At 42.8% G+C, this 13,871-nt stretch overlaps 1 protein-coding gene across 1 annotated transcript in view; it reads right to left on the bottom strand.

Annotated features, from left to right (window-relative positions):
- LOC139477350 (phosphatidylinositol 4-kinase alpha-like) overlaps positions 1-13,871 on the bottom strand; it is an 85,347-nt gene that overhangs the window by 40,758 nt on the left and 30,718 nt on the right. The window contains exons 22-34 of the mRNA XM_071259903.1: positions 13,423-13,493; positions 12,564-12,688; positions 11,425-11,506; positions 10,762-10,845; positions 9,756-9,965; positions 8,456-8,548; positions 6,285-6,378; positions 5,905-5,961; positions 4,812-4,939; positions 3,587-3,745; positions 2,078-2,229; positions 1,178-1,285; positions 331-458 (exon numbers count right to left, since the gene is read on the bottom strand). Coding sequence (XP_071116004.1) covers positions 331-458; positions 1,178-1,285; positions 2,078-2,229; positions 3,587-3,745; positions 4,812-4,939; positions 5,905-5,961; positions 6,285-6,378; positions 8,456-8,548; positions 9,756-9,965; positions 10,762-10,845; positions 11,425-11,506; positions 12,564-12,688; positions 13,423-13,493 — 1,491 coding nt within the window. The remainder of the gene's footprint in view (positions 1-330; positions 459-1,177; positions 1,286-2,077; positions 2,230-3,586; positions 3,746-4,811; positions 4,940-5,904; positions 5,962-6,284; positions 6,379-8,455; positions 8,549-9,755; positions 9,966-10,761; positions 10,846-11,424; positions 11,507-12,563; positions 12,689-13,422; positions 13,494-13,871) is intronic.

Below are 13,871 nucleotides of genomic sequence, written 5' to 3'. Positions count from 1 at the left end.
CATATGGCTACAATACTGAATAAACCTGTCTGTCTGGCAGAACCAAGTACACAGTTCTGACAACGTAAAGTGATGCCATAGATGACTGGTCACCTGGGTGCTGTTGTACAAAACAACCTTAGCTCCATGACTGTCGTAAGTCTATGTCAACGTATGTGAGTTACGATCACCTTAGCACTAAAGTCGCTTCGTACAATGGCACCCTGTGCCCTTAAAATAATGAAGAAGTTTACAATCCTGGAAAACACAAACCATTCTGCAAAAAAATATTTCATTCCTCTTTGTTATGTCATTCTGTATGATAAACGAGTTTCACCAAGTTGAACTTACATCCAAAGGTCATGACATTGGAAGTGAGATACTTCTTGTCTGCATGAATCAGCTGGAAGAACTTGATGAGGGTGATGATGTCCTCTCGCAGGTCGGACCCCTTCTGTGACGGACAAATGATGGGGCCGCTGTCCAACACATGGACCATCAACATTAATTACTACACAATCTGCTGTATGTGTGTGTGTGTGTGTGTGTGTGTCGGGGGGGGGTTAACTCCGCACTCAGCAATATTTTCAGCTATATGACAGCGGTCTGTAAATAATCGAGTCTGGACCAGACAATCCAGTGATGGATATCATGAGCATCGATCTACGCAATTGGGTTTACGATGACATACATCAACCAAGTCAGCCAGTATATGTACATTGCACGTGACAGTAATATTTTGTATACAAACTGAATTTGCTATGCTTAATTAGCACATAACTGCTTTCTTTCGTATTTATTTTCAAAAGACCATATGCTGAAGCTGTTTAATGTTTGTGATAAATAATGAACATGCACCCACGCATGCACGCGCACACACACACCTGGGCACTTCATCAATCATGTTCGCATTTGACATTTTCATAAAGTCTAAACAAATATTTTCACAAAACATACACTATTAAGAATGGATTGTGTTTTTTTAAAGGTCTGCATTGATATTTCTTCCAATCTAAGTGTAAACCTTGTACATACAAGCAATGGACTGTTAAAATACTTAGTGACAGTTGTGGGTATTGATCTTTTCATTTGGATTTTTGGTCTAAACAACTTGGCTTATACCAATTAAAATATCGTATCAAATGAGCAAGTAATTGCTCTGACTCTAAGACACCAGTATTTCGAAGATATGACTCACCAAAAGAAGTCAAGAGTGGAGGCGTAGATGCGTTCTCTGAGAACACTCTTGGCGGACGTGTTCGGAAGCAGATCACCTTGGAGGAGGGACAGACCCATTGACAGAAGTCTGGAGGGCAAAGTGATAATTGTCATTTATCATATCAAACACCCAATACATCATACATGCTGTGTCAGCTGCAGTCTTATTCAGTATTCTAACAGTGATGTCCAGTACATCCAGGTATGCATCCAGGCATAGACTCACCTAACTGTAAAGTGTCTCACCTAACTGTAAAGTGACTCACCTAACTGAAAGTGACTCACCTAACTGAAAGTGACACACATAACTTCAAAGTGACTCACCTTACTGTGAAGTGACTCACCTAACTGAAGAGACTGACCTAACTGCAAACTGACTCATCTCACTGTACAGTGACTCACCTCAGTCTACAGTGACTGACCTGACTGTAAAATGACCAACCTGACCGAAAAGTGACTCACCTGACTGTAAAGTGCCTCACCAAATTGGGAAGAGACTAACCTGACAAAGTGACTCACCTAACTGTAAAGTGACTCAACTGACTGTAAAGTGACTCACCTGACTGTAATGTGACTCACCAAATGAAAGTGACTAACCCGACTAAAGTGACTAAAATAACTGAAAAGTGACTCACCTAACTGAAAAGTGGGTCACCTAACTGTAAACTGACTCACCTCACTGTACAGTGACTCACCCAACTGTAAGGTGACCAACCTGACCTGACTGAAAAGTGACTCACCTAACCGTCAAGTGACCAACCTGACTGAAAAGTGACTCACCTGACTGTAAAGTGACTCACCTGACAATGAAGAGACTCACCTAACTATGAAGTGACTCACCGAAATGAAAAGTGACTCACCTAACTGTAAAGTAACTCACCTAACTCTGGGCCCGATGGCAGCGGTGTGTCTGGAGATGATGCCGGACTTCTTGCCCACACTGACCGGGAGGGACTTGTTCAGCAGAGTCAGGAAGATGTCCACTTGGGAGGCATTGCTGTACTTGGCGATCTCAAGTCTCTCCGCAAGAAACTGACAACCAGAGAGTCAATCAGTTGGCATTATAACCGATTTGAGCAGTACTTCCGTCATGTCAGGCCAGTGTACATGGGATGCAAGCCCTTAGTGTTTGTTTGTTGTTTAATGCCACACTCAGCAATATGCCAGCTATATGACAGCGGTCTGTAAATAATCGAGTCTGGACCAGACAATACAGTAATTGACATCATGAGCATCGATCCACGCAATTGGGATCGGTGATATGCATCAACCAAGTCAGCGAGCCTGACCACCTGATCCAGTTAGCATAGACGCCTTTTACGGCAAGCATGGGCTGGTGAAGACCTATTCTACCCCCAAGCCCTTAGTGACACAGGGTATATATATATGATGACATACTGTGATAGACAAAAAAACGTTACTGTTTATATGCTGTAAATCTGGAAGGTTTTGGGAGCAGGAAAGTACTGCAAAAACCTGCAAGTGGCATACTTCTTTTAGTCACTTCCACAATACATAATCCCTCACAACCTGATTCCTTAACTCAGTCTCAATAGTCTAATCAGGAAGGTTCACTAACCTGTCACATCTGGCCAAGTTCCTCACATAACACTGAGTACTCCAGACATATGCCAGCCTTATTAAACTACTGTTAGATAAACACACTCCTTCAACCTACGTTGCCAACAACACCAACAACAGATGCATCTATAGTTAAAAAAAACACTGACTGACACTTATAGAGAATCTCACCTAAGTGTCTTTTGATGTACGAGTGTTGATATATTTGATATCAAAAGACACGAGGGTGAGATTTTATTCATCATCCAACATCATTCTTCCAACTTTTTCGGTTTGTAGACAGTAATAAGCAGTGTCTTGAGTGTAAAAAGTACTGCTAACAGCTTCAGTAGAAGAGCAATTAGTGATGTCATTTGATTGTGACGTCATGGTAACCAGTGATGTCACAATGGCCTGCAAAGCATTGTCATGCAATTTCATTGCAACGATATCTACAATGTATATATCGCTTGACCTCACCCAAGTGACATCTCCTGTGGGAGACAGTTTTGGATGATAAAACTTTTTATCACACCGCTTACTAGTCATACAAAATAACATGTGCAAGAGTAGCTTTCATCTTTGGTAATCACATAAACAGGTTGTCGCAAAATTTCCAGATGCAGTTAATGCTATTTTTAGCCACCAACACTTATGACATGGTGCAAAACGTTCCAGATTTCCAGATGTGTTGGGTTCCAAATTCAATTTATCGCAGCTAAATCTACCGGTAACTACATCTAAATTAATAACACAGTATGTTTATCACTGATATGATGACCACTCAAGTAGCCCATGTTTCTACAGGAAAATGATGACAGTGACACACCTTTGTCCAGATCTGGTGCGGCATGACATAGGGCGGGTTGGGCGACAGAATCTCGTCTTCCCGACGCGCCAGGGGGTCGGGGATTGGCGTGTCCTCCTCAAATATCCCCAGTTTCAGGTCAATACTCATCTGCCAAGCAGCGGCCATCTCACACAACAACTGAAACACACATTCACATACCGGTATTGCTGTGGAGTACAAGTGATTGATGTAGCCATATACATTCCCATCAACCAGTACAGTTTTTGATACATTGATTCAACTTCGTCATCAGTGTAAGATAATTAATTCTGCTTTGCTCTGCAGACTTCATTACAGCAGCTATATATCTGCATAATCAACCTAAACATATATGTGATACAATGACACAAGAATACATTATGTGATCAAGATTTTCAATGTCGCTTTGTGCCAGTTAGCATAATTCCAGCTAAATTACATCAGCCTGTAAATAATCAAGACAAACATGTGATTAAAGGCATGAGCATGGATGAAGGTCATCAGTGCATGATGACATGCGATCACACAGCCTGCGAACAGAGACCTTCACACACTCTGATCCTACACCGTGGACCTAATCCAATTGAACGCAAGACCTCTTCTTATCTTTCTGTGTTCACGCTAAAAACTCTTCTCCTTCACAAATACTACTCTTGATTTTATCACATTCATCACGTGTGCTTTGAGAAACAACAAAGTGGATGGAAGATAGTGCCTAACAAATGCACATACCCTATTTGACGTAATAAGCGCCCAGGGCGCTCTCGAAATTAGAAATAAAGGGCTCTTATAAGAATTAAATTTTGGTGAAAAAAAAAACAGTGTTGAAAGATCGTAAATTCCGCAGTTTATGCTGACAGCCTGAAATGATACAAAAGAAAGGACTGTGCATATTATAACGACAGATATATTTTTCAAAAATTTAATTGCCCATAATTAAGGAGGCATATAACACACGAGTGCGTATTATACACAAATAAATAAATCTTGTGTACATTGATCAATTGGAAGGGGTGCTAATTGGGATTGGTCACTAGCCAAGAACGGGGCGCTTATTACGTCAAATACGGTATTATTATTATTAGTAGTAGTAGCATTAGTATTATTATAAAATCAGGAGCAGTATCTGTGAAGATGAGTTTTTAGCTTGAACATAGAAAGAGAAGAGTTCTTGAGTTCAATGTATTATTATTATTACTATTATTTCTACTACTACTATTATTACCTCTATGGCAAGGTTTGATCTGGCAGCCAACAACCACTCCCAGCATGCAACACTGATCTCCATTATCTTCTCCTTGAAGTGACGCACTGGTGTCCAGCACAGGGCATGGAGAAGATGTCGACTCAAGTCTAGAGGCAGAAACAAACATGAGGGTATCTACATACAGGTAAGGATGACAGACTGATCCTGTCAGCTGTTAAACACTGCACTCAGCAATACTCAAGCCTGTGCATAACAGAGTTTGGACCAGACAATCCAGTGATTTATGTTGTGAGAAACGATCCACCCCATTGAGGTACAGTGACAGGCATGAAACCAAGTAACCGAGCCTCATCGTCTGATCCATTGGGGGCCTCTGACAACTAGAATCGATGGCTGGGGACTACTTCAATCTCATTAAAATCAGACCTTAGTTCTCGCTACCGCTAAACAAAGATCTGAGGACATCCCATTATGGGTCACATCAGACCGACCTTGTGCGAACTTTGACAGACCAATAGAATGACAAATCAGAAGGCAGCTTTCTCGTGCTTTACGGCACTAATTTCAAATTGGTGACTACGTTTAGAAACATATTTTGAAGAATTATCGATTACAAATTTGAAACCTAAACAAAAGAACATTCTGGAATGGCTAATAGATGGTCTAGATTGTATGGATTCAGTTGTTAAACCTGTAACTATCGTTCGGAATACCCCATGTTAAAGTTTTCGAGGTTGTATGATTAGAAATCACATTCCGACTGTCACTTTCATGATCTGGTAAGCGACGCTCTCATTGGTCGGATGAAAGGTCGTTCTGACGTGACCGCTAATGGGATGTCTTCAGATCTTTGTTTAGCGGTAGCGAGAACTAAGGTCTGATTTTAATGAGATTGGGGACTACTTTTACCCTGGAATCCCCATGGGAGACACTTTACAGATACAGATGTTACAGACAGAGACCTACTCAATGAAGCTGGAATCAACATCGTTACTGCAATTATTCTTGATATCTAACAATGCTTCTGAGTGTCTTATGATATCCACTGGTGATTCAATTCCTAGAATACTTCCTTATCTCAGTATCTCTTATCTCCCTACCAGTAACTCACTTTTTGTAGTAATCTGCAGTGAACAGATTCGGAGCATTGCCTGCTTGCAAGCCTCATCTGGAACACAAGAAATAGCCAAAATCACCATCAGGCAAAATCTCTTCAGAAACACAAAGCACTGTTACAATATGTCCTGATGATATCTGTCACACCTCTAAGATCCATCAATTTAGCAGTGCTGCCTGTAGTTTCTTGCACAGCACTTACATCTGTCAACTCACCTGACTTAGAATCCAGCAGTTTATTGCACAGCGTCTTGCATCTGTCAACTCACCTGACTTAGAATCCAGCAGTTTATTGCACAGCGTCTTGCATCTGTGAAGTCACCTGACTTAGAATCCAGCAGTTTATTGCACAGGGTCTTGCATCTGTCAACTCACCTGACTTAGAATCCAGCAGTGCCGCCTCCAGTTTCTTGCACAACGTCTTGGCCAGTTCCTCCTCACTCTCACTGATGCTCAACATCCCCGACACCTGTCACAGAAGACTGGCAGTGAACACATAAACCCACACAGACAGACTGGCACTGACACAGACAGACTGGCAGTGAACACATACACCGACACAGACAGACTGGCAGTGAACACATACAATGACACTGACACAGACAAAATGGCAGTGAACACATACACTGACACAGACAGACTGGCACTGACACAGACAGACTAGCAGGGAACACATACACTGACACAGACAGACTGGCAGTGAACACATACACTGACACAGACAGACTGGCAGGGAACACATACACTGACACAGACAGACTGGCAGGGAACACATACACTGACACAGACAGACTGGCAGGGAACACATACACTGACACAGACAGACTGGCAGTGAACACATACACTGACACAGACAGACTGGCAGTGAACACATACACTGACACAGACAGACTGGCAGTGAACACATAAAACCACACAGACAGACTGGCAGTGAACACATACACTGACACAGACAGACTGGCAGTGAACACATACACTGACACAGACAGACTGGCACTGACACAGACAGACTGGCAGGGAACACATACACTGACACAGACAGACTGGCAGTGAACACATACACTGACACAGACAGACTGGCAGTGAGCACATACACTGTCACAGACAGACTGGCAGTGAACACATACACTGACACAGACAGACTGGCAGTGAACACATACACTGACACAGACAGACTGGCAGTGAACACATAAAACCACACAGACAGACTGGCAGTGAACACATAAAACCACACAGACAGACTGGCAGTGAACACATACACTGACACAGACAGACTGGCACTGACACAGACAGACTGGCAGGGAACACATACACTGACACAGACAGACTGGCAGGGAACACATACACTGACACAGACAGACTGGCAGGGAACACATACACTGTCACAGACAGACTGGCAGTGAACACATACACTGACACAGACAGACTGGCAGTGAACACATACACTGACACAGACAGACTGGCAGTGAACACATACACTGACACAGACAGACTGGCAGTGAACACATACACTGACACAGACAGACTGGCAGTGAACACATACACTGACACAGACAGACTGGCAGTGAACACATACACTGACACAGACAGACTGGCAGTGAGCACATACACTGTCACAGACAGACTGGCAGTGAACACATACACTGACACAGACAGACTGGCAGTGAACACATACACTGACACAGACAGACTGGCAGTGAACACATACACTGACACAGACAGACTGGCAGTGAACACATAAAACCACACAGACAGACTGGCAGTGAACACATACACTGACACAGACAGACTGGCACTGACACAGACAGACTGGCAGGGAACACATACACTGACACAGACAGACTGGCAGTGAACACATACACTGACACAGACAGACTGGCAGTGAACACATACACTGTCACAGACAGACTGGCAGTGAACACATACACTGACACAGACAGACTGGCAGGGAACACATACACTGACACAGACAGACTGGCAGGGAACACATACACTGACACAGACAGACTGGCAGTGAACACATAAAACCACACAGACAGACTGGCAGTGAACACATACACTGACACAGACAGACTGGCACTGACACAGACAGACTGGCAGTGAACACATACACCGACACAGACAAACTGGCAGGGAACACATACACTGACACAGACAGACTGGCACTGACACAGACAGACTGGCAGTGAACACATACACTGACACAGACAGACTGGCAGTGAACACATACACTGACACAGACAGACTGGCAGTGAACACATGCACTGACACAACAGTATTCTATATCAGATCACTAAAGAAACACACTCCGCAATCTTCCAGATGGACCAGACAAACCAGTGACTAATATCTGATTGGATATCACGTTCTATTACAAGGGGTCTCGTGACCTCGAGGTGGCACCACGGTAGAACCAAGAAAAGTAGGCTTGATATGAAGGGTAGAAACTAGGCTTTGATATAAGCTAGTGGACATGCTTGCCTCGGACTGAGAGATGTTTAATAACAGTTCATGATGATCGTATCTAACAAAGGGAGGTAACTCACCTCTCCAAGGTATCTGCTTCGGAGACTGAGGTTAGCCATGAAGTTAGAGCTGTCTGTGTTGACGCAGGTGGGCCGCCGGTCCAGTGTGGCTGTCTGTAGAAAGTGAAGTTAAATGGGGTTTAACGTTGCATTGGGTTCAAGATTACTACACTTATATAGCTACATGCATGCAAAGGTCTTTTTGGCAGATAGAACTTGTCCGGACTAATGCCGGTTTTATAGTCCTAGCCGACTGAGATACAATGCCACAGTTTAACATGGATACCCCACTCATACACAGCATACTGACTCCGAGACGACCTGTCCTTGCTTTATTCCCTTAAAGCCAAGTGCAAGGCAGGGAAACAACAAGTACCATCTTCTAACATGGATAGCCCACTCAGACACAGTATACTGACTCCAAGACAAGCAGTCCTTGTTTTATTCCCTTAAAGCCAAGTGCCAGGCAGGGAAAAAACAAGTACCATCTTTTAACGTCTTTTGGTATGACACAAAAAGTGATTGAACCACCGACCTTCTGCTCTCCGGGCAGACATTCTATTCAGGCGGTCCTGTCCGTGGGAACAAACAAGGCATCACTTACCATTGCAAAGTGATGGAAGTTAGTCAGTGATATAGATCCTCCTCCATAACTTCTTTAAGACACTGACAAATGTCAATCTCTCTAATGCTAAATATTAGTTTTGTCGTATTTCAGTAACTTGTGAAAAATTTGGAATAAAAGATGAATTAGCAAATAGTTTACTATTAATTTCAAAATGTGTGTTAAAAGCCAAGTGCCAGGCAGGGAAAAAACAAGTACCATCTTTTAACGTCTTTTGGTATGACACAAAAAGTGATTGAACCACCGACCTTCTGCTCTCCGGGCAGACATTCTATTCAGGCGGTCCTGTCCTTGGGAACAAACAAGGCATCACTTACCATTGCAAAGTGATGGAAGTCAGTCAGTGATATAGATCCTCCTCCATAACTTCTTTAAGACACTGACAAATGTCAATCTCTCTGATGCTAAATATTAGTTTTGTCATATTTCAGTAACTTGTGAAAAATTTGGAATAAAAGATGAATTAGCAAATAGTTCACTATTAATTTCAAAACGTGTGTTAAAAATGTGAGTGAGTATTGTTTTACTCTGTTTTTAGAAATATTCCAGCAATATCACGGCAGGGGACACAAGAAATGGGTTTCACACATTGTACCCATGTGAGGAATCGAACCCGGGTGACAACGAACACTTTACCCACTAGGCTACCCCACCGCCCCAGCACCACTGTGACAATGTCACGCCTCCACCACCTACCCCCAGGGGAGCAGCATTCTGGTTGTAGCCGGCGTAGTTGAGGACGCTCTCCGTGGCGAGGGCGAGCCCGCTGTGCTGGAACAGCCCCTCCGAGGAGTTGTCCTGCTGCAGCAGGTACTCGATCAGGTGGGACCGCGTGGCGTTGGGCGCCCACTTCATCGACTCCTGCAGGATGCCGGCACTGCGAGCTGCGAAATCCTTCACTGTCGTCTGAAATATTGAACCAAACATAAGATGGTCATGATTCTGGAAAATGTCACTGTCAACATGTGACCTCTGATCCATTAGGATTGAAATATGTTTGTAGATGTCTACAACATTTGTCCTTTAGAGCCACATACCAGGCAAGCTGGTAGTCTTGGCCATGTGAGTGAGTTTGCTTTAATGTCCCTTTGTTTGTCTGTATGTGTGTTGTTTAACGCTGCACTCAGCAATATTCAAGCTATATGACGGCAGTCCCTAAATAATCGAGGCCGGACCAGACAATCCAGTGATTGACATCATGAGCATCGAACCACGCAATTGGGTTATGATGACATGCGAGCCTGTCCATTCGATCCTGTTAGTCACTTTTTTACTGCAAGCATGGTTTGCTGAAGACCTTTTCTACACCAGATCTTCACAGGTATAACGTCTCTTTGACAGTATTTTAGTAACATAACAGCATATCAGCTCAATTTGGGAACAGTCTGTAGTGATACAGGTATTAGAGATTTACCACACTGGGTATATATGGTGCTGACAAACCAAGAAACAAATCAGAGAATCTGGAATTCAAGATCATGATCAGAGGTTTCTGGCACAAGGAAGGGACACAACTCTTCAGAGCAAACTGTGGCACCTAAGATAGCTCGGCAGCCTGTGCCCACTTGGTCATGTGACTTTTGACTGATTTGAGTGCTGTAATCAATCCAGAAAATTATTCCTTGTACGAAACCTGTTAAAATACACAAATATGTTTAAACAACCAGATTTGCCCATCTCCTCTGTGCCATGATGTACATACCTCTCTGTCAACCATGGTGTCCATCACTCTCAGCTTGTACCTGGTGTTTGGGATGGGCATTTCGGGAGCATCTTGGTGGGGGTCCTGAATCAGAGGCAAGAAGAGTATCAGTGTACAACACATCCCTCAAAACAGTGTAACTGAAGTAAGGTGATTACCACAATTTGTTTGTTGCCCAGTGACTGATATTATGAGCAATGATTAACTCTGTTGAGGTACGATGAGTGAGTGAGTGAGTGAGTGAGTGAGTGAGTGAGTGAGTGAGTGAGTGCCATGCCTTCCTTCAGAAGTGAGTGAGTGAGTGAGTGAGTGAGTGAGTGAGTGAGTGAGTGAGTGAGTGAGTGAGTGAGTGAGTTGGGTTAAATGCCGCTTTTAACAGTATTCCAGTTATATCACGGCGTGTCAGCTTAATGTGGGAGGAAAGCCTGAAATGATGCAGGTCTCAGACGTTTACCACAGCACATGCATGGTGTTGACAAACCTAGAAACATAATCGGGGTGAACCCACAATCATAGGTTCCTTGCGTGCAACTCTGCACAGCAAATCCAGCACCTTAGACGACTAGGTCACCCATGCCCCCTTGAGGTACGATGACATGCACTCAACAAATCCACTGAGGCAGATGGCCGGATCCATTACCCATATTTGATATACATACTTACCATCTCGAGAGACTTGGACAGCACCTGAAGGATGTCAAGCATCGTCCTCAACACCGTCCCGCTCCACAGCAAATGTGGAAACCTGCAACAAACTTCACACTGTACCTCCTCCAGAAGGCTTCTGTCCCACATCATACAGTACTTACACCATAAACACAAAAACATTTTCATGCAAAATACTTTTTAATTTACCCAGAGGTCAGAACAGTGGTAGAAACTAACATTTTTAGTCCACCAGCTCTTATAATGATAACATATAGCAAAACCCTTAAAAATGGCACATGTCTACAAGTCCTTATGATACATTAACTATTGGGCAGTTTGGCAAGGACTAGAGGACTAGTGCCAATTTCTAACGCTGCAGAATTTTTTTTTTCTTTCTAAAAGCTGAACTAAATTACATCTATGCTGCTGCATATTTTTTCAATCTACTCCACACTGACAGAAGTCAAGGATGATTCACCTTGAAAAAATAGAACCATAATATTCTTTGTGGAACGGGGCAATGCATGGCCCCGTTCCACAAAGCGATCTAGCTCCATGACTGCTGAAAGTCTACAGAGCTACAGATAAGCAGCATATTTGCGTAAAATACCCCTCCAAAAATATTCAAAACCCAATTACTTTTAATTAGCTGGCGTATAGAAACGCATGCATTAAATGAAAAACTTAACCGAATGAAGCTTTTTCAGCTTGCGTACAAATGAGCTAATTTCCAAAACACAGTTAAGAGCTAAGTTACTTTTCGAGTCAAGCCTATATATTTAGAACAGTTACATACATCAAAAACATTATTTCACTTTTGTTGAAATCTTAAGATGTTCACTAATTTTGGGAAAACCCCAATATAGATGAGCGAAAAAATATTGGTTTCTCAATAAAAAATGTAATAACCCAATTAAACAAGAACCCTAGAGTAAAAACTCAATTGCTCAAAAGGTTATCTGGACCTCTGGTCTATGTTAAAGTAAGGTGAGTTACGATCACCTTAGCATTACGATTGCTTTATGGAATATGGGTTCTTGTCCTTTGAATATCATTCTTTCCACAGGTAACTTCCATCAGGCCCTGGTGAGATATGAGGACTCTATTTTGTTTAATTGTGTCAATTTTGTCAGCACGCAGAGAGCTTCACCCACCTGTCCACAAGGTAGGAGAGGAACTTGTCTGCTACTCGTCGGATGGCCTTCTGTATGTGGTTGAACTTGACCAGCAGGAACTGGGCATGGATGTCCAACTCTCTCTCACGCTCCTCCGTCCGAGGCTGCAGGACAGTGTTAATTTGGGTGAAAACATATCACTGAATGACTTGTACCTTAGTGTTGTAATATGTTGGTACGTTATGTTTTTTGGGATGCTTAAGAAACATTCGTAGTTTTCTAGTAATCACATGAACAACTGTAGAACATCTCACTCATTTATCTTAAATACAAGCCATCATCTGACTGTTGACAATGTCTGTGTGACACCACACCCCTCATTATAGTGAGAATAAACATGTCGTAAATAAAGTATGATTTCCAAAAACATATAATCCTAGTAAAACTTCCTCGTACAGCGCAAAAACTGAAGGTACACACACTTGCATCCCTATCTCAATCTGCATATGCAGGTATGCATTTCTTGCAAAAATTGGATTTATGTGATTCAGTGTTTGCTGTACAAAAAGTGAAAATTGTGGGCACAGTTGGAACTTGATTCAAAAGTTTTTTTGATGTTGAACATGTGTGTCTTAGCTGTATATTGTTGCGCTCCATGATGTTCCAGCAATATGATGGCAGCCTGTAAATAATCAAGTCTGGACTCGACAATCCAGGGACTGACATTATAAGCAATGAACCACGCTGTCGGGGTATGTCGACCCGCCATCAACCAAGTCACCAAGTCTGACCACCCAATCCACAAAATCCCCCTTTCGACCAGCATAGGTTGCTGGGGATGTATTCTAAGCCAGAATCCCCACTGCTAAGTTGTGGCTTCACTAAGTTTCGGTCTCACCCTGGCAGCAATGACATCCAGGAATCTCTCGAACACTTTCTCTGCTACTATCATGATACACTGCCACATGCCTGAAACAAGACTTCTTGATACAAGTATCGATCACAATCGCACACTAAGTTAAAAGTATCAATTCTTACCTTAAATAAATTCTTTAATAAATGTTACACCAAACACAAATTATGAGTGAAAATGAGTAGTGAGTAGTGAAAATGTAAATATTTTCATCCATTGTGCCATACTTGACGCTGGCAAGTGTAAATGGTCAGCATGCCAGGTTTTTGGCTATCCTGTCTATGAAAAGCTTGGCTTCCGCACCAGATAAGGGCACATGCAAGTATCGTATTGGATCGTGAGCAAGGTATCTTGACACGCATCGGATCGCATAGATCCTTGCGTCCTGTAAATAACTGAGTGTGGATCAGGCAAACCAGTGCATGAAATCATGA

This window comes from Haliotis cracherodii, unplaced genomic scaffold (assembly GCF_022045235.1).
Source record: "Haliotis cracherodii isolate W230 unplaced genomic scaffold, xgHalCrac1.p SCAF_33, whole genome shotgun sequence".
NCBI classification, from domain to species: Eukaryota; Metazoa; Mollusca; class Gastropoda; order Lepetellida; family Haliotidae; genus Haliotis; species Haliotis cracherodii.
This window is presented reverse-complemented; position numbering and strand designations above follow the sequence as displayed.